The 21,306-nt window shown below is 30.5% G+C and overlaps 1 protein-coding gene across 1 annotated transcript in view; it reads left to right on the plus strand.

Annotated features, from left to right (window-relative positions):
- LOC122517578 (transcription factor AP-2-alpha-like) overlaps positions 1-21,306 on the plus strand; it is a 103,440-nt gene that overhangs the window by 67,271 nt on the left and 14,863 nt on the right. Inside the window, exon 4 of the mRNA XM_043636088.1 lies at positions 16,972-17,170. Within this exon, the coding sequence (XP_043492023.1) occupies positions 16,972-17,170 (199 nt within the window). The remainder of the gene's footprint in view (positions 1-16,971; positions 17,171-21,306) is intronic.

Raw genomic sequence — 21,306 nt, forward strand, 5'->3', positions numbered from 1 at the left:
TTAAAAAAAAGAAAAGAAATAATCAACGTGTAGAAACGCGTTGGGATATAAAATTCTTGGAGAAATCGATTAATCGATCGTGTTGGAAAAGTTTGACGTTAAACGACCGATGAAAAATCACTCGTCACATCCGATACCGTGTGTGTGTGTCTGTGTGTGTGTATGTGTATATATATGTATACCACGATACCACGTTTATTTATCTCACGGTGGAAACTTGAACATCTCACGGTGACTTTTTACGTAACGACACGTACACCCACACACATACGCGTTACAACTTTGACGCATAGATCCGATGCAGCCTTGACGAGTGAGTGATATCTTATGACAAATCCGACGATAGCACGTCGATTTGCAAAAGAACGTATTTTCCTCTACTTGTTCGCGTGTCTCTTATAAGATTTTCTAGAGTTGGATCTTGTTGGGATTAATTTATCAATACACACCAACCACCTGTGTGTTATAATCGCGTTACACAATCGTACTATAAATCATAGAGAGACGTGGATAGAAATAAACGTTGATGTATGGGTACGGATGTGTGTATATATGTGTGTGTGCACAATCGGACGAATGGATGGATGGACTATCATTCTTCGACCAATCATTAAAATTCAAAAGAGAAAGAGAGAAGTGAGATTGCATCGAGTTAGTTCTAAATGATTTCTCTAAATAGCCCGAAGCTGTGTGGATAATATTAAATCGTCGTCGTCGTCGTAGTTTTGTGTCTCGTTTTCTTTTTATTTTTATTCTTATTTTTATTTTTCTTCACTGAATACTCTCCTCCAATCTCTTGACATCTTGTCTTATATAGATACGAGATCGATGACTCAACCGGAATCTTCTCTCACACCGTCTTCTTCATTTTATTCTAATCGTTTGAAACCGTTATTTCAATTGATTATTTTTTAATAATATGGATCATATTTATCTTTCTTTCTTTTCTCTCTCTCTTTCGTAAGAGACAACGAGTTTTTTTTTTCATGAAAATTTATAATAAATATAATGTAGGATTCGTGAAAAAAATTAGGCCGTTGGACTGACTGGACCGGGACTCGAACCCGGATCTTCCGCTTTCCGGGCGACTGCACTTTAACCATTGAGCTATCCAGGGCCCATCGTACAATCTCCTCACGAATGCTTATTTAAATGTTTTAACTTGGAGACGCTCGCATCCTACAATAAAGTGTTTGATTTGAATAGATTCAATGAAATATCTTTGAAACTTTGTTAATGGTTGAAACAAATATGTTGGACAATAGTTGAATGATTCAACAGGAGCTACGTTATTTTATATATATTTTTAGTATTTTTAGTTAATTAGGTTAATTCTTACTTTTTTTTTTAAATCGAATTAATGATTTAAAAATACTCGAACAAATTGTGACGAAAAATTGTGTTAGTTTAAAAGATATTTTTCAATTTTAATATCGATTAATCGTATTTTAGTATTATCAAAATTACAAACGTTATCGAAATAATAATTGTAATGAATTTATAAACGATATAAATTATTGGCAATAATCCCAAAAAAGATGAAAGATGGTCTGTAAAAATTTGACATTAGCGTATGAAAAAGATTAAAGGAAGAAGCAGAATCAGAATACAATTAAAAATAATTGAATAACATCAAACACGCAGTTGGTATTACAAATCCTTGAGTAAAAGTAATTGAAAGAAATTAATGAATACCTGTAATTATCATGAGTGAACGAGCAAAGATTAAAAAAGAAGAAAAAGATATGTCCTACATTACTTCTAAATTTGTCGACAAAAAACTCATTAAAATTTGAATGAATACCCTTTTCTCTATTACTTCGAAACATCCGATATATTCTCGACCGTGAACGCAATTAAATCTCGAGAATAAAATTTAGAAAGAAATTCTTCTTCTCTTACAACAGATCGGTGATGTGACGTGTTTGTTACATGGTACTCAATAATTTACATGACGATGAGAAACAGTTTTCTCTCGTTGGACCTTGGCCAGGAAAGGAGAAGAAGGGCCTCACCCATATTACACTCTTACCTTACAAATTTCTAACGTGTTTTATTACACGTTCAAATACATACAACTTGTTTCCTAACTATTAACACACACGAGAACGTATAAATATGTGTTCACGAAAGTATATCACCTGTTCGATCTTATATATTAGAAAAATCTAACCTACAATTTTATTCTTATCTATAGAGGGACAAAAATAGAAGGAGTAAAAAATAATATGAAATAAAAATCAAAGAAAGAAAGAAAGAAGGATACCAGATAGATAAAATCTAAGTAAAAAAAAACTGGTATGTGTACTTATGTACGCACGTAAGAAGTTATACTTCTTTGCCGTACCAAAACGAACATAACCTCAATAACCTCAAAAATAACTTCAAAAAATAACTTAAAAAAAATACTTATGTACGCACGTAAGAAGTTATACTTCTTTGCCGTACCAAAACGAACATAACCTCAATAACCTCAAAAATAACTTAACAAAAAAAATTTATTATTATTATTATTAATTTAAATTTATTATCGATATATTATATATATTAGAAAGAATAATAAAATATCAAAATATAGATATCAGTCCACACTAAATATAAGAGAGATATATCGAATAACTTCACGCGTCAACAGTCATGGCGCGGTTACAGCATTAGTTCTCGCTTCGATCATTTAAGTAAAGCAGCGCTGAGTACGATTAGTATTTGGATGGGTGACCCGCTTGAGAAAAAAGGGGGGAAGAAGAAAAGAAGACAACTTCATGCCGTATACTTGAAATCGGCTTTGCCGCGCGTCGTAAATACCGACAAACTTCATGGTGTCGTTTTTCCAGACGCTCGGAACAAAATCACTCCCCATTACATTTTCCCCAACGTGCCAAAAGAAGTATAACTTCAATAATATGAAATAAAAATCAAAGAAAGAAAGAAAGAAGGATACCAGATAGATCAAATCTAAGTAAAAAAAAAAAAACGAGGAATCCAAAATAACAACGTTAGTGTTGTAGATAGAATACGTGAAAGTGAACGGGTTTAAAAATATATGTTCCCTCCTTTCCTCTCCCTCCCCCTCCCCCTCCTCCTTCACCTCTTTCTCTTCTTTTCTTTCTTCTATCCTTTTTTTATCTTTTCTTTACGATATTATCGAACGAATGCGTTTATTATTTCCACCAATGATTCGACGATGTAATTTTCATACTAATCAAAATAAATTTAAAGTCAACGATATATCATACACCTTCCGCACCCATATACGTGCAATATGCAATATGTGTTTTCTTCTTTGATGATATTTCCTCGAATAATAACAGGTTTCTTTCCCTTCAAAGTTGATCTGCTCGCCACGTAGCACGAATCAATGTAACGCAAATATGCGCTAATCGTTTATATTTCTCGTGCAGGTATTGTTTTCTTCCTTATTTTTTTTTTTTATTTTTTTCTTCCTTTTCGATTACGCAATAGCAAAATCACTCAACGAGTTTGGATTTTTAATAATCGCGGATATTTCTTGGAATGTTTAACTCGCATTATCGGATTTTTTTTTTCTTTTCTGCTGCCATGTTTCTTTTTTGTTTTTTTTTTTCAATGTGTATATCCTAGAAATTTTTGTTATCTACGAATATTAATCTAATAAGTAGATATAGAAATGAATTTTTGTTTGATTGTCGATAGTTCACGTTTGAATATTATTATACGTGTGTTTTTTTAGTATGAATTTCTTTTTATCTTTTTTTTTTTCTCGAAACTATCCACCAATGACACTTACGAGACTAGATTAATTATCACGTGCACTTGACATGTGTATTCAAGGTGAACGCTTGAATTAGAAATAAAAAGAAAATGTTTATTAATTACCGTAATACTGAAGTGATTTAATAAAGCAAAGTTAAAAAAAAAATAAAAAAAGGCAATAAAATTCAATCGATTAAAAGGGATGTGAACAATTACTATGTTTCGATTAATGTATAATTAAACATACACACACACACGCATATATATATATATATATATATATATATATAACTATAAATAGTACAAGTATATTATTAAAGAGATTAAAAAGGAAATAAAACTAAAATGAAAGTGAACTCACGCGTTCTTTCATTCACGTTGGAAAAAAAGAACGTTGACCGGACGTGTCCCGTTTCCGTTGGTATGAAAATTATACGGATTCGTGCTGCAATCATTATCTTACCTTTTATACATTCTTAAATCCTTTTTTCTTTTTTTTTTTTTTCTTAATTTCATCCTCGCGTACGTACGTGTGCCTTCTTCGTGTCTCGTTCGAGTGGTATTATCTAACGAAAAAAAAAAAGAAAAAAAAGAAAAAAGAAATAAATTCAAGCAACAAGTGCGAAGAGACGAGTTTTAGATACAAAACGAGAAATTGATACTTTTCTTTGCTAAACCGTGAATTCATTATAAGTACCGTCGGTAATAAAAGGTATCAAATAAAACTATAATACAGCAGTGTATACGTTCGCGTGCAAACACATTTAAAAGTAAAAAAAAAACAAACAAAAACCACATATATCGAATGACATATTAGTTATAATTGATTTATTAATTATAATTGAATTTTTTATTCTTCTATAACCAACGTAGAAATATTTTCTAATATAATATACGAAATAAAATTAAAACTATAATACAACAGTGTATACTGAACGTTCGTGTGCGAACACATTTAAAAATAAAAAAAAAAAAACAAAAACCACGTACATCAATAGACGTATATATTTATTAATTATAATTGAATTTTTTATTCTTCGTTAACCAACATAGAAATATTTTCCAATATAATATATAAAATAAAATATAATCATTGAAAAAATTGAAATAATGAAAAATGAAATGTAACGAGAAAGATAATAAGGAAAAAAAAAAATAAATAAAAGGTATCAAATAAAACTATAATACAACTGTGTATACTGAACGTTCGCGTACGAACACATTTAAAAATAAAAAAGAAAAAAAACCAAAAACCACATATATACATTTATTAATAATAATTGAATTTTTTATTCTTCTATAACCAACGTAGAAATATTTTCCAATATAATATATAAAATAAAATATAATCGTTGAGTAAATTGAAATAATGAAAAATGAAAGTGTAACGAGAAAGATAATAAGGAAAAAAAAAAAAAAAAAAAAACAAAAAAACTAGAAAAGATAACGTGTAATAATAAAAAGGAAAGAAAAGGAAGAAATATGTTCTACGTATAATATGTTTGAAATGATCGTAGAGCACACGGGATCGATTAGAAATCTCGTAAAACGATTACGATCTTGTTCTCGACTAGCCGGGGGAGAAACTCCGCCTTCGAAACACCTTCGACAACCATTGTTGCCTATGATCCGCCTCGTTAAGTATTCTATGAATCGCGACTTTACGACGGTGAATCCTGTAATCAAAACCGGCCGGTGTTGAGCAACTCGCAGACTGCAGGTCTGCGTTATTTAACCTCCGGCTGTATACGGTCTGCCACCACACTCTTATACACACTGTCGTTTTTCAACCGTCGGATTGCTCTATGAATCATTTACTGTATATATATATGTGTGTGTGTGTGTGTGTAATAATACACAATCGGACGAATTATTTTATTTCTACTCGACGAAAAGAAAAATTCGAATCTTCGTAATTAATCATTAACCCATTGAGTGTATATATAAAAGCAATTTGTGCATGGATTAAGGACGCATATATGCGCCTATCAATTTTTTCTTCCTCTTGACTCTTCAACGAATTTTATTTTTATTCAAATAGTTAAATATTAACAGAAAAATTATTACGTTACCGGTGATTGCAATTGTTAAATTTTTGATTTAAAGGGTTAATATGTTTCATGCTATTTTTGTACACGTGAAGAATCAAGTATCAATGTGTATATGTATGTATGTATGTGTGTGTAATAATACACAATCGGACGAATTATTTTATTTCTACTAGACGAAAAAAAAAATTCGAATCTTCGTAATTAATCATTAACCCATTGAGTGCATATATAAAAGCAATTTGCATGGACTAAGGACGCATATATGCGTTTCACAATTTTTTCTTTCTCTTGACTCTTCAACGAATTTTATTTTTATTCAAATAGTTAAATATTAACAGAAAAATTATTACGTTACCGGTGATTGCAATTGTTAAATTTGGGATTTAAAGGGTTAATACGTTTTATGTCATGCGTGTACACGTGAAGAATCAAGTATTAATGTGTGTATGTGTATGTGTGTGTGTAATAATACACAATCGGACGAATTATTTTATTTCTACTCGACGAAAAGAAAAATTCGAATCTTCGTAATTAATCATTAACTCATTGAGTGCATATATAAAAGGAATCTGCATGGACTAAGGACGCATATATGCGCCTATCAATTTTTTCTTCCTCTTGATTCTTCAACGAATTTTATTTTTATTCAAATAGTTAAATATTAATAGAAAAATTATTACGTTACCGGTGATTGCAATTGTTAAATTTGGATTCAAAAGGATAATACATTTTATGTCATGCGTGAACACGTGAAGAATCAAGTATCAATGTGTATATATATGTATGTATGTGTGTGTAATAATACACAATTGGACGAATTATTTTATTTCTACGCGACGAAAAGAAAAATTCGAATCTTCGTAATTAATCATTAACCCATTGAGTGCATATATAAAAGCAATTTGTGCATGGACTAAGGACGCATATATGCGTTTCACAATTTTTTCCTCCTCTTGATTTCAACTAATTTTATTTTTATTCAAATAGTTAAATATTAACAGAAAAATTATTACGTTACCAGTGATTGCAATTGTTAAATTTTGGATTTAAAGGGTTAATACGTTTTATGTCATGCGTGTACACGTGAAGAATCAAGTATCAATGTGTATATGTATGTATGTATGTGTAATAATACACAATTAGACGAATTATTTTATTTCTACGCGACGAAAAGAAAAATTCGAATCTTCGTAATTAATCATTAACCCATTGAGTGCATATAAAAGCAATTTGTGCATGGACTAAGGACGCATATATGCGCCTATCAATTTTTTCTTCCTCTTGACTCTTCAACGAATTTTATTTTTATTCAAATAGTTAAATATTAATAGAAAAGCAATATATAAAAAAAAAATAATAAAAAAAGCAATATATATAAAAGCAACTTGCATAGATTAAGGACGCATATATGCGCCTATCAATTTTTTCTTCCTCTTGACTCTTCAACGAATTTTATTTTTATTCAAATAGTTAAATATTAATAGAAAAATTATTACGTTACCAGTGATTGCAATTGTTAAATTTTTGATTTAAAGGGTTAATATGTTTCATGCTATTTTTGTACACGTGAAGAATCAAGTATCAATGTGTATGTGTATGTGTATGTGTGTGTTTATGCATGCATGACATATATACATCGATAGTTATTGCAAGATGCATTTTTTTATGGAAAAAAGAGTAGGGATGTGACGTACCTTAAATAATTGTTAATTAATCAAAGAAAATGTGTATCGTTGTTTAAAAGCACGGAGTACGAGTTCAACGCACCGTCCTCTTCGAAATCAAACAATAAACTGACTCGTTTATCCTCTATGAAAGTACGTTTATTCAATGTTGTTTATATGACTTTCAAAGTAAGAAAATCGTATTTATTGCGAATGTTATTCCCTTTATACACATGCGCAACGTTCGGAAAGTCATATAAACAACATTTAATAAAAGTATTTTCACAGAGGACAATGATTCCATTTCAACGATAAATTTCGAAGAGGACGGTGCTCCGAACATATACTCAGTGCTTCTAAATTACAATACGTATTTTTTTCGATTAATTAACAATTATTTTAATATTCTCATACACTCTTATTATATTTCAGATCGTTTTAACGCATATACATTTTTTTTTGATTAATTAACAATTATTTTAATATTTTAATACACTCTTATTATATTTCAGATTATTTTAACGCATATACATTTTTTTTTTCAATTAATTAATAATTATTTAAGGTATATCCTAATGCAATAATGTACTCTATTAATATTTTAGATTTTTTTTAATATTCCTGACCAATGATGACTTCGAGTTGAATATTTGTCATCGAATATAATATCACATGAAAATTGTTTAATATTTCAAATACATTAATGGATACGTAATTTAAAAAAAAAAAAGAACAAATGTACTTTGTATTATTCTTACTTAAATTGATTTTGATACTGAAGAACATAATAAATAGGATAAATAATTAATTATTAGGCACGCGAACAATGAAAATTCTTCGATGAAAAAATCTGTGCCACGTGTTAGAAAATAACTACTAATGTTTTTAAATATTTAACAAATTTTTCATTTACTTCTTATCCAAATCTTCTCAATGAAGCATAAAATAAAATTCTATCCTTCGTTAAATTATCGTAGCATTGATTCAAGGTAAAACCAAACTAACGGATGCACATAGCAAGAAGAAGCGTTGGCGTAGAAAATAATGATGGGGAATTTAACAAATTAGTTTTACGCTTTAAATTTCAATGAGTCGATTTATCATCGTAACGTTACTCACCATACTCAATTAGTAATGGAAGAAAATTGCAATCTATCGTACGAAACATCTCATATATCTATATATATATATCTTTTTTTAAAACAATCTTTCCCACCCCCCCCCTCTTCAATATAACAGTATTCATCGAGTGAAAAAGAAAAAGCAAAAAAAAGGTTCAAAATGTCCGATCAATTTCCCATTATACGATAGGTAGATATTCTGTATCATGCACCGTTACCGAGAACCTATCAGAGACAAGTGTGTGGTTACGCCTACGTATTACATTAGATACCTGCCATACTACTTATTCTAACTAATCTTAGATCGATTAAGAAAGAAAAGAGAAAAAGAGAGAGAGAGAGAGAATATCTGTGGATATCGAAAGCAACGATAAAAAAAAAAAAGAGAAAAAAAAAACCATCATCATGAATGATCCGCTTTCGCTGTTGGATGATCCAAATGAAATCGAGGCGTTACAACCACGCCACTTCTGAGAATAAAATTACGCAATATGCAAATGAATCGATCTATCTCGATTATTATTCGGAAGGAGTAACAACCGATAGATATCTCCGATCAAATTTTATACGCACAATTTTTATCGCATAATTCGTTATTTTTAAACGAACGTGTTAAAAATCGTGTTGTAGAGAGAAATTAATTGACTAAATATTCGAGACATTTTTAATTTTAATAAAATACACAAAAAGAACTCGTGTATATAGAAAACCATGTTAGGTATCTCGTTTGGGGTCTATTAGTCTCTCGTAATACATCTACGGGGTCGTTCGTGATGACAAATTATCCGGTGGCCACTTCCTAGACGTTATCTTGCCACGGACAAGGAGGTAGCACCAAGAAGAACCGGTGAGAAACGATTAGCTCTCTCGAGACATCTCCCCAACACGAGTTACCCCGTCCCCCATCCCCCCTATCCCCTCCCCGTCCACCATCATGAATCTGTTGCATGGGAAATCTTAAAGGAGCGTCAACTTCATGGCAACTAAGTTCTTACATGTATAAAAGATTTCTGTCGTTGTCGTTGTCGTTCCTTTCTCTCTCTCTCTCTCTCTTTCAATTTAATTTTCTCTTTTTCTCCAGTTTCATTATGCCGAGCATTCGACGAACGTTCTTATTTCCGCGTTATGAGGAATTCTAAGAAAACTTCGCTTTCGTTTTTATCGATAACGATCTCTACCGTAATATACTTGAAAACGTGTAACGCAATCGAAATGACGAGTAAAGAAAAGTAAATTCTCTTATTAAACGAAGATATAAAACCAGGCAGGTAGGCAAGCAAGCAAGCAGGCAGGCAGGCAAAAAAACCTTTTGATGTATTTTTAATTTTCTTATATATCTTTCCTCACGTTGGAAGGATGGATACTCGTTAAATTTCTTGGATAATTCAAAGAGACCAAGGTATAGTTGTTGGTTGTTCTATCGTTGTCAATGAAAACGCGTGTTGCAATACGAGTATCATCTTTATCCATAGATCGATCATTTTTCAATGAGAATTTCTTGAAATTGAAACCAGTTAACAACAACAACAACGAATCTGGATGTATTTTTAATGTTTTTTTATATATCTTTTGCCTTGCATCAGGTTGGAAGGATGGATACTCATTAAATTTCTTGGATAATTCAAAGTATAGTTGTTGGTTGTTCTATCGTTGTCAATGAAAACGCGTGTTGCAACACGAGTATCATCTTTATCCATAGATCGATCATTTTTCAATGAGAATTTCTTGAAATTGAAACCAGTTAACAACAACAACAACGAATCTGGATGTATTTTTAATGTTTTTTTATATATCTTTTGCCTTGCATCAGGTTGGAAGGATGGATATTCATTAAATTTCTTGGATAATTCAAAGAGACCAAGGTATAGTTGTTGGTTGTTCTATCGTTGTCAATGAAAACGCGTGTTGCAATACGAGTGTCATCTTTATCCATAGATCGATCATTTTTCAATGAGAATTTCTTGAAATTGAAACCAGTTAACAACAACAACAACGAATCTGGATGTATTTTTAATGTTTTTTTATATATCTTTTGCCTTGCATCAGGTTGGAAGGATGGATACTCATTAAATTTCTTGGATAATTCAAAGAGACCAAGGTATAGTTGTTGGTTGTTCTATCGTTGTCAATGAAAACGCGTGTTGCAACACGAGTATCATCTCTATCCATAGATCGATCATTTTTCAATGAGAATTTCTTGAGATTGAAACCAGTTAACAACGAATTTTGATGCATTTTTAATTATTTTTGAGGTTATACTTCTTTTGGCGCGTTTGGGAAAATGTGATGGGAGTGGATTTTTTTCCAAGCGACACCACGAAGTTTGTCGGGTATTTACGATGCGCAGCAAAGCGATTTCAAATTTTGCGGCATGAAGTTGTCTTTCTTCTCTTCTTCTTCCTCTTTTTTTTTTCAAGCGGGTCACCCATCCAAGTACTAATCGTACTCAGGCGCTGCTTGACTTAAATGATTGAAACGAGAAGCAGTTCTATCACCGCGCCATGACCGTTGACGTATAAATTATATTAAGTGTGGACTGATATCCATATTTTGATATTTTTTTATTCTTTCTTGTATATATATATAATATATCGATCGATTGAAAATATGTTTCCTTTCTTTTTCTTTTGTTAAATAAATAAATAATAATAATTAATTGCTTATCTTCTCATACTTCCAATCCAATATTTTTTTGAAGTTATTTTTGAGGTTATGTTCGTTTTGATACGCCAAAGAAGTATAACTTCTTACGTGCGTACATAAGTACACACGCCATTTTTTTTTTATATATCTTTTGCCTTGCATCACGTTGGAAGGATGGATATTCATTAAATTTCTTGAATAATTCAAAGAGACCAAGGTATAGTTGTCGTTGTTGTTGGTTGTTCTACCGTTGTCAATGAAAACATGTATTGCAACACGAGTATCATCTTTATCCATAGATCGATCATTTTTCAATGAGAATTTTTTAAGATCGAAACCAGTTAACAACAACGACAACAACGAATCTTCTTTGTATGATTTAAACGCGAATAAATTAATGGGGGGGCTTGGAAAAATACGATGGAAATATATCTTCTTGAATGGTTTCTCGAGAAATGTCACGGATCTTATATATACGTTAGTTATCATTATTATTATTATTATTATTATTATGCTCGTTGAATTAACGTGTAAGTTAACGAGTAATTAACTCGCTCACCCGTTAGTTAGATTGACCGATAAAAAAAAGAAAAATATTATCGATGAGTGAGACGATTTCACAATTCGCATTGCTAAAGGTTACAACTAATCGTGATAATTGCACCTTTTACACGTGGTAAATACCCCATGTATATATATAAATGCAATACACACATAAACGAGAATGTATATGTATGAATATTCCATCTATACTTGAAATAATACGCGAAAGTTATTTCTATTTGAAATAAATTATTTAAATGAAATGCTTATATGCCAACCATTGGGGCGCATACTCATGTTAGTGATGAAGATAAGCGAACGAGAGGGATAACAAAAAAAATAAGAAAAGATGAGGAAACGAGATGGAAAACGAAAAATATTCGAATAACGAACGATAGAAATTGCCCAAAGCGATTATTATTTCTAAATAATATTTCATAAGGCCCCTATATATGTGTGTGTGTGTGTGTGTGTGTGTTCATGGGGAGAAGGCTACCACGTTCGTAATTATGTAGCCTCTCGAACGCGGAAGGAAACCAAGATAACGGGCTTTGTCAACGAAGATATTTGTACGCTTTAAAAGATTTTTATGAACGTTCCAAAGATTATCGAAAATATTCTATAAGTGGCATTGGAGGTTTGTCTTTTTACTTTTTTTCCTTTTCTTTTCTTCTTCTTCTTCTTCTTCTTCTTCTTTTTTATTATATTGATTTTCGACCAGACCCGTTTCTTCGTATTTTTGGATATACAGATTTAGAAACTCGAGTGGAAGAAGTACTTATTAAGTACTTTTAAAACATGATCTATCGTTTTCATGATTGTTTGATGTTACTTATACATATTTGCCTAAGTACTCTAAGTCGGTACGTTTAATGATAAAAAGAAACGATTATATGCCGTTTAGTTTTAAAGAAAACTTTATACGTGTCTTAAACTATCGAGGATTAAAGTAATCAAAATGAAAAAAATTTCACAAAATATACCTACAAAAATGTATTACCAGAAGACGTTACGATGACACGAGATAAAAGATAGAAAATTATAAAGAAAGAAATAAGAATCTTTTTTAAAAAAAAAAAAAAACATACCTTTCACGATTTAATACTAAATTATTTTATTTTTAATTTAATTTAATTATTTAAATACGGGATAAAAAACGCATAAAATTTAAATTATTAATTTTTCTAAATTAAAGAAAATATATTTTTAAAAAAATGATATAATATTATTATTGATTAAAATCTAATTCTATTGTATTTAAAAATATATGGTTTTTTTTTTTAAAGATAGAAACAAATATACACAAAGTGTCGATAGGTTTAATATTAAATCAACGAACACGGGTTTAACATCTTCATTTCTTTTCGGTGTAAGTTTTGATTGATAAAAAGATTTTAATAAATATCATAGGGTTCTTCTTATTCCTGTCTACTTCCTTTCCGTTAACGTTCTTCACTTTGCCCTTCTTTACTCACTCTACTAAGCATTATAATTTATGAACGTTGCTGGGAGCCACGCAACCATCGACCTATTTGGATCGCATGAAAATTTATTACCCATTTGACCCGTTTGATCGTTTTGATATTATTGACTCTCTACCGGTCCATAGATAATACAGACAACTTCTCTAACATTGCAATACATAAAACCTATATATATATGCTCATCGTACATATATGTTAACTTATTGTGTGTGTGTGTGTAGAGTAATCTTTAAATATAAAACAATACTCTCTCTTGTAATTTTTGAAAAATGATTTGTAATATTTTAAGTACAAACCAATATATATATTTTTAATTATAAATTATATAATTAAATATATATTATTATATAAATAAATAAATTATATTTATTTATTTATTATTAAATTATATTTATTTATTTATTATATTATTAATTATAATATAAATAAATAAATATAATTTATTTATTTTTTAAGTATATAACAATACCTATAATTAGAAAAGTATTATTATTATCATCTTTTTTTTAATTCTATCTATCTAATAATTAATTTTAATATATTTAAAATATATAATTTTTTTAAATTTAATTAATTTAATTTTAATTAATAAAAAATAATAATCTTCTTATCTCTTCTTTAGAATCAACAAACAAAATTTCAGCTTAAACTATGAGAATAAATTGTTAATTTGTATTCAACAAATATTCGTTTAATTCACAAATTATATTGATTATTTTGTAATAACAACAAAAGAAATCGGCCCTATAATAGAGAAGTTTAAGAGAAACTATGATTAAAAATTGATTATTCATATTTTATTTGATAATTTGTATTTCTATTCACAGCTTGTCTGTGTACAACTAAAACCAATCGAGAATGATTAAAGACATCAGTTCCAAGGATACCCCTACTCTCTTAATTATAAAAAAAAAAAAAACAATCTTTTTGGTAACTTTCTCGAAACGTTCTCGCATTTTTCATAATTCCTTTCCAATATTTTCGACAAGATGAAAGAATCTAACCGTTTATCTCAACGCCTAATCACCCGTTATGGAATAACCAATCCGATTGTGCAATCAAGAATACGTTGAATGAATAATCGTTTCGGAAATTAATTGACATTTCCTGTGCCAAATTTAAACCAAGAAAAAACAAAACAAAAAAAGAACGATAATTCTAACGATTGTTTCACATCTCACGTGTACGAAATGAAAATAAACGACTCGTAAGTGAAATAAATTAGCCTCCCCCCCCCTTAAAAAGAAGAATATAAATATTTTATCATTCTCTTTCATCATCATTTCTCTCCTTATCGAATTTAAACGAAACTTTTTATTTATTTTTTCTCCTTCGCAAAAATCTTTACAACCGTTCTCGTCCATTAAAAAAATCAACCGCCATATTATCCTTTTTAACGATTATAAAAGTTAAATAAAAATATAAAAAAAAAGAGAGTAACCATAAAAGATACTATTAAACGTAAGCACGATATCTTTTCATTCTTTCCTTCTTTCTTTCTTTTTTATTATGGAAAAGTTAACAACGTTAAACGTTCAAATATCTTCATGCGGTCACCGCGAATTTAACAATGAAGAGTCCAAGATTCTTATATAAGTTGACCATTGGCTGTGTTGCAATAACGGGCTTTGTCGGAAGCCCCCCCCAGTCCCCCCTTCCCACCTTACCCCCCTACGAAAGATTCGATATTAAGCATTCCAGAGAACAACCATGCAATAATGCGAGGCTACCGATGCATAGGAAGGAAAATACGATGGTTCACTGGCGAATTTAAAATATTTCGATCAAGATATTGCTATTATATTATACACATAACGTAGAAAAGGTCAAGAGAGAGAGAAAGAGAGAGAGAGAGAGAGAATATATAATTTTGGATAAATAAGAGAGAAAGAAGGCTGTGTGGCTTTCGATATTTCTTTGGGCTTCCTACAACACCATGAAATTGCTAATCTTCTCAACGACCTTTTCCTTCAACCCGTTTGAAAGAGAATTTTACTTGGATAACTATTTTTATAAACATGTATTAACATAAATTATTATTACATTGTTCGTAGCACATGTACGTTGATATTAATTGAGCCGTTCAGTGCACACATCGATTAACTCAACTTTTCGAAAAATCTTAAATTTATGTGTCAAAGCACTTGGTATAGTCATAACTTTTTATATTTGTAATAACTTTCCTGAATAATAAAGATTAACACCATTAAACTAAAAAAAAATTTTGTTGGCCATTGAAAAAAAAACTGGTGTGTGTACTTATGTACGCACGTAAAAAGTTATACTTCTTTGCCGTACCAAATCGAACATAACCTCAATAACCTCAAAAATAACTTCAAAAAATAACTTAACAAAAAAGAAATTTATTATTATTATTATTATTATTATTATTATTATTATTATTATTATTTAAAAAAAAACTGGTGTGTGTACTTATGTACGCACGTAAAAAGTTATACTTTTGCCGTACCAAACGAACATAACCTCAATAACCTCAAAAATAATTTCAAAAAATAACTTAACAAAAAGAAAAATTTATTTGTTATTATTATTATTATTATTATATATTATTATTTTAAAAAAACTGGTGTGTGTACTTATGTACGCACATAAAAGATACTTCTTTGCCGTACCAAAACGAACATAACCTCAATAACCTCAAAAATAACTTTAAAAAACTTAACAAAAAAAAATTTATTATTGTTATTATTTTATTATTATATTTATATTATTTAAAACAAAAAGGAAGGAACATATTTCCAATCGATCGATTATTATATATATTAAAAAAAAAGGAAGAAGAAGAGAAGAAGACAACTTCATGCCGTAAATTGAAATCGCTTGCTTTGCGCGCATCGTAAATACCCCGACAAACTTCGTGGTGTCGTTTTTACTGACGCTTGGAAAAAAATCACACACTCCCATCACATTTTCCCAAAGAAATATAACTTCAATAAGTAATTTATTTCAACATTATACTGACGATTATTTTTTGGCATTATTTCTCGTTAATTTTATACACCGTTAAATGAAAGTTATATCTGTATTATGTATCTACATTATAATATGTGTGAATATATTATAACAGGAATTTGAAAAACACATGTACATTATTTCATCACGTTTCTCGACTTTTTGATTTATGGAGTTAATCGATGTGTGCACGGAACGGTTCAATTTGATCATCATTTTTACTAGACGGTATATTTGTACTTTTTTTTTCTACTATTTGTCTTTAGTTCCTTCTTTTTTATTTTCTTTCTTTACATATATATGTGTGCACACGATGAAATAGAAAAAAGAATAGATAGGAGGAGGGGCAGTTAAAACGGCATATTACGTAAATTTATCGACTGCGTTATGATGGCCAGTTTACAGGGAGGTCTGTAATTTAATTTATCGACAAATCGGGTCGATACGATTAATCTCGATCGAGTGAGTTTAAAAGCTGGTAAGGCGTCTTTTACAGAACTGGTCTATAAATCATATTCGAGCCCTGAGTCGCAAGATTGGTATGGTGGTGGTAGTGGTGGTGGTTGTTTTTACCGATTATATCGTATGATAATAAGTAAAAGATAGTGTACGACGTTTTGTGTAATGTTTGCTTTGTTGAAAAGGAAAAAAAAAGGAGAAAAAAAGCACAATAAATCAAGAAACGAACGATTGTTTTGAAAAATCATGAAAAAGGATTGATAGTTTTAACGATAGACATGTGCTTTGTGTTTGATTGCAGACATGAAACCTTCGGAGAGAAGCGAAAAGGCCATGCTGACAGGGAACGCACAACCTTCGGACGTGTTCTGTTCAGTCCCAGGACGATTATCGTTACTCAGCAGCACCAGCAAGTACAAAGTTACGGTAGCCGAGGTTCAGAGACGGCTCTCGCCACCGGAATGTTTAAATGCCAGTCTTCTAGGTGGTGTTTTACGAAGGTAACTAACAAATATTTATTCTTCCTTCGATTCTTTCAATATTTTCTATTTAGATTTCATTGGTTTTTATCTTGTCTAGAAAATAAAATTATTAAAATTGGTTTCGTAGGAAGTAGTTTGGATGGGTTAAAAAATCTTATTGAACGTTAATCAGAACTTGTTGAACATTAAAATATCTTATTGAACGTTATTTAGATCTTGTTGAACATTAAAAAATCTTATTGAACGTTATTTTGATTTTGTTGAACGTTCAATAAGATTTTTTAACTCGTTCAAACTTCCTACGACTCCTATTTTAATAATTTTCTATTTCTTTTTCCTTTTTTTTTCTTCTTCTTCTTCTTCATCGTCAATTTATAAGAAAAATTTTAAGAAGTATTAGCAATATTATTTGGCAAACTAATATTCAATTTTATACGGTGTACCACAGTTATTATATTAATTACGTTAAAATTACTTTTGTATAATAGATTAAAGAAATTAATTGATATACGTATGTGTGTGTGTGCTCTGATTAGGTGTGATATTTAAATTATGTTATATGTGTCCATAATTATAAAAGTATCTCTCGTTTCGAGATATTTAAAAAGAATTACATTTGAACATATTACATGAATTCGATATTATAATATTGAAATAACAAATGTTATATAACAATTCATTTTTGACAATACATCGTGTGAAAATTACACTGAATTAATTTAATTGAAAATAATGTGGCTGAAAATAACTGATAAACTCATTTTTTTGTATTGTTTAATTTTGACTTTTAAAACACTTTCATAATTACGAACACATATATAAAATATTATTTTGAAAATTGTTAACATTCGACCAATCCGAATGTTATCGTGCATTACGTGTCATTATAAACAGATGCGATACACGAAAAAGCACTTTATTAAAAAGTCATTCATCGTTCATTCGTTGCAACGACCACCGAACTCTCCTTATTTTTAACCATTAATAATAACTTTCTTCGAAAGTAGATAATTTCGTTTTAAATAAAAGGACAAAAAATATAAAAAGAAAAAATATAAAAAGAAAAAAAAAAAAATCATATCTTAAAAAAGTAAATATAAATGGGAGGTAATAATTTCTATCAACTGTGTCAAAAACATCAAAGATCGAACAAGTGGTTGGTTGGTACCTTTTTAAGAGTATAATTATTATTTCCTCTCTGATTTCTTTCTCTCGTTTCTTCCTTTCCGATTCCCTCCTCCTCTTCCTCCCCCTTTACTGCCCTCCCCCACCTGCCACCCGACTCATCATCTTCTCGGTGAGTGAAAAAGAGAGAAGAAAGAGAGAGAAAGCGGTTCATTCATGTGTCTTAACCGTACGAGCCTATTCACCGTAATCTCTCGCAAGAGAAGAAGAAAAAGATGAAGAAAAATAAGAAGAAGAAGAAGAACTTACGTGTTCACCGTTAGGATAATTTAACATTACGCGTTGGAACGATTATTAAGTATTAAAATACCTTTGAATATTTTCGATCTTCGTTCCTCGCCAATTTAATATAACATACATACGTATATGTGTGTGTATGTATGTATATATGTATGTATAAAACAGGCCAATTAGTATCGTCATTTATATTTCACATTGGTGAGATGATCGACCTTTGAACAATAAATAAAAAAAAAATCCCATCACTTCTTTACAACAATCGTTGGTAAAAAAAAGAAATATATCTACCCCCGTGTTAATTCCGATATTTAATTATAATAATTCTCGTATATGAAAGAAAAAAAAATAAGATCACCAATTAATCGTAAATTAAAAAAAAGAAAAAAAATGTGTGTGTAATTTCTCTTTCGAAAAAAAGTATTTTATCGGATAAGCTAAAGCACGCTCTCGCGTATTTTTCTTTCTTGATAAAGGATAAATCGCAAATAAAAATAAAAAAAAAGATAAATAAAAGAATCAGGATTCCTCTTTACAACAATCGTGGGCAAAAAAAAAAAACTGGTGTGTGTACTTATGTACGCACGTAAGAAGTTATACTTCTTTGCCGTACCGAAACGAACATAACCTCAATAACCTCAAAAATAACTTCAAAAAAAACTTCAAAGAAAAGAAATAACTTAAAAGAAATAATAATTATTATTATATATATAAGAAAGAATAAAATACGCACGTAAGAAGTTATACTTCTTTGCCGTACCAAAACGAACATAACCTCAATAACCTCAAAAATAACTTCAAAAAAAACTTCAAAGAAAAGAAATAACTTAAAAAAAAAATATTATTATATATATATATATATATATATATATATATATATATAAGAAAGAATAAAATACGCACGTAAGAAGTTATACTTCTTTGCCGTACCAAAACAAACATAACCTCAATAACCTCAAAAATAACTTAACAAAAAAAAATTTATTATATTATTATTAATTTAAATTTATTATCGATATATTATATATATTAGAAAGAATAATAAAATATCATAATATAGAAATCAGTCCACACTAAATATAAGAGAGATATATGGAATTACTTCACGCGTCAACAGCCATGGCGCGGTTACAGCATTAGTTCTCGCTTCGATCATTTAAGTAAAGCGGCGCTGAGTACGATTAGTATTTGGATGGGTGACCCGCTTGAGAAAAAAAGGGGGGAAGAAGAAGAGAAGACAACTTCATGCCGTATACTTGAAATTGCTTTGTCGTGCATCGTAAATACCGACAAACTTCATGGTGTCGTTTTTCAAGACGCTCGGAACAAAATTACTCCCCATTACATTTTCCCCAACGCGCCAAAAGAAGTATAACTTCAAAATATATCTACCCCGTGTTATATGAAGGAAAAAAAAATAAGATCAGCAATTAATCGTAAATTAAAGAAAACAAAAACAAAATGTGTGTGTAATTTCTCTTTCGAAGAAAAGTATTTTATCGGATGAGTAAAAGCACGCTCTCGCGTATTTTTCTTTCATGATAAAGGATAAATCGCAAATAAAAAATAAAATAAAATAAATAAAGAAATCGGGAGGGGTATATTCACCGTTACACCGTCTTTATCTACGAAGTTAATTAATAAACGGTGAATCTACATTGGCCGAACGCGTCTTGCATTCGAAACAACACAAACAGGACAGGGAGGTAGCCTGATTTATGAGTTTCTGTGTTGCGCCGAACGAACGAACGAACGAACGAACAAACTCTCCTTTTGCTTTATCTGATTCACCATTTTACTCGAGTACCAGGGCACACACATATATAAGTTGCGCAATGTTTTATCAGCGAAGAGGCACGGATAAATCGTTTTACAGAGGAGTCGGCCGGATATGTCAGTGTATAGTAACGCATATTATATTATGCGTATTAAGAGAATATGCAACGTGCAACGAGAAGATATACGCACTAAGAAAGATACTATATTCGTGTGTAAAAGAACCCCATATATACACATACCCGTATAAACGGTATAAGAGTAAATTCGCATACACACACACACACACATGTATAAGCATACACAACGCAAACTCGTAAACACTCCATTCATTTTACGATACTTTATCTTGTGAAACTTCCGTAATCTTTTGACCGGCAAAATATTGACCGGAGGTGCCGCCCCAAACGACCATTTCCATGATTCCCCTTTGAAGATAATGGCTTTCCGTGTAAAACCACCATAGACAGTAATTGACCGAGACTTTTCCCCTTGAATATTCTTCTATCCTTTCGTGCTTATACCTTCGAGGGGAAATCGACGTAAAATGAAGAAGAAATTTAACGTATTACTCTGGATAATAAAAGAAGAGGGTAAGCTTTAACGCCTCGGTAAGAAGAAGAAGAAAAAGAAGAAAGAAGAAGAAGAAGAAGAAGAACCTCGGGCAAGTGTAAGAAGGATGTTCAAGACCTCCACCTTCAAGAAGTCTCGCACAATCGACAGAGAGTAAGAGAGAAAGAAATATAGAAAATGAAAGAAGGAAGAAAAGAAAGTACCAATAAACCGACCCAATCTATGTTCCTCATGCAAATGAGATATTAATAATTTCATAGCTTCGAGTGTCAATTCCATGCAAACGAGCCTCGGGCAAATCGCAAGGATACCAAGTGCAATCCTGCTCATCTTGCTGTCTCCTGCGTCACGATACAGCTTACACACATCATATGATATAATTT

The sequence above is a fragment of the Polistes fuscatus genome, unplaced genomic scaffold (genome assembly GCF_010416935.1).
Source record: "Polistes fuscatus isolate 324 unplaced genomic scaffold, CU_Pfus_HIC Scaffold1, whole genome shotgun sequence".
In the NCBI taxonomy this organism is placed as follows: Eukaryota; Metazoa; Arthropoda; class Insecta; order Hymenoptera; family Vespidae; genus Polistes; species Polistes fuscatus.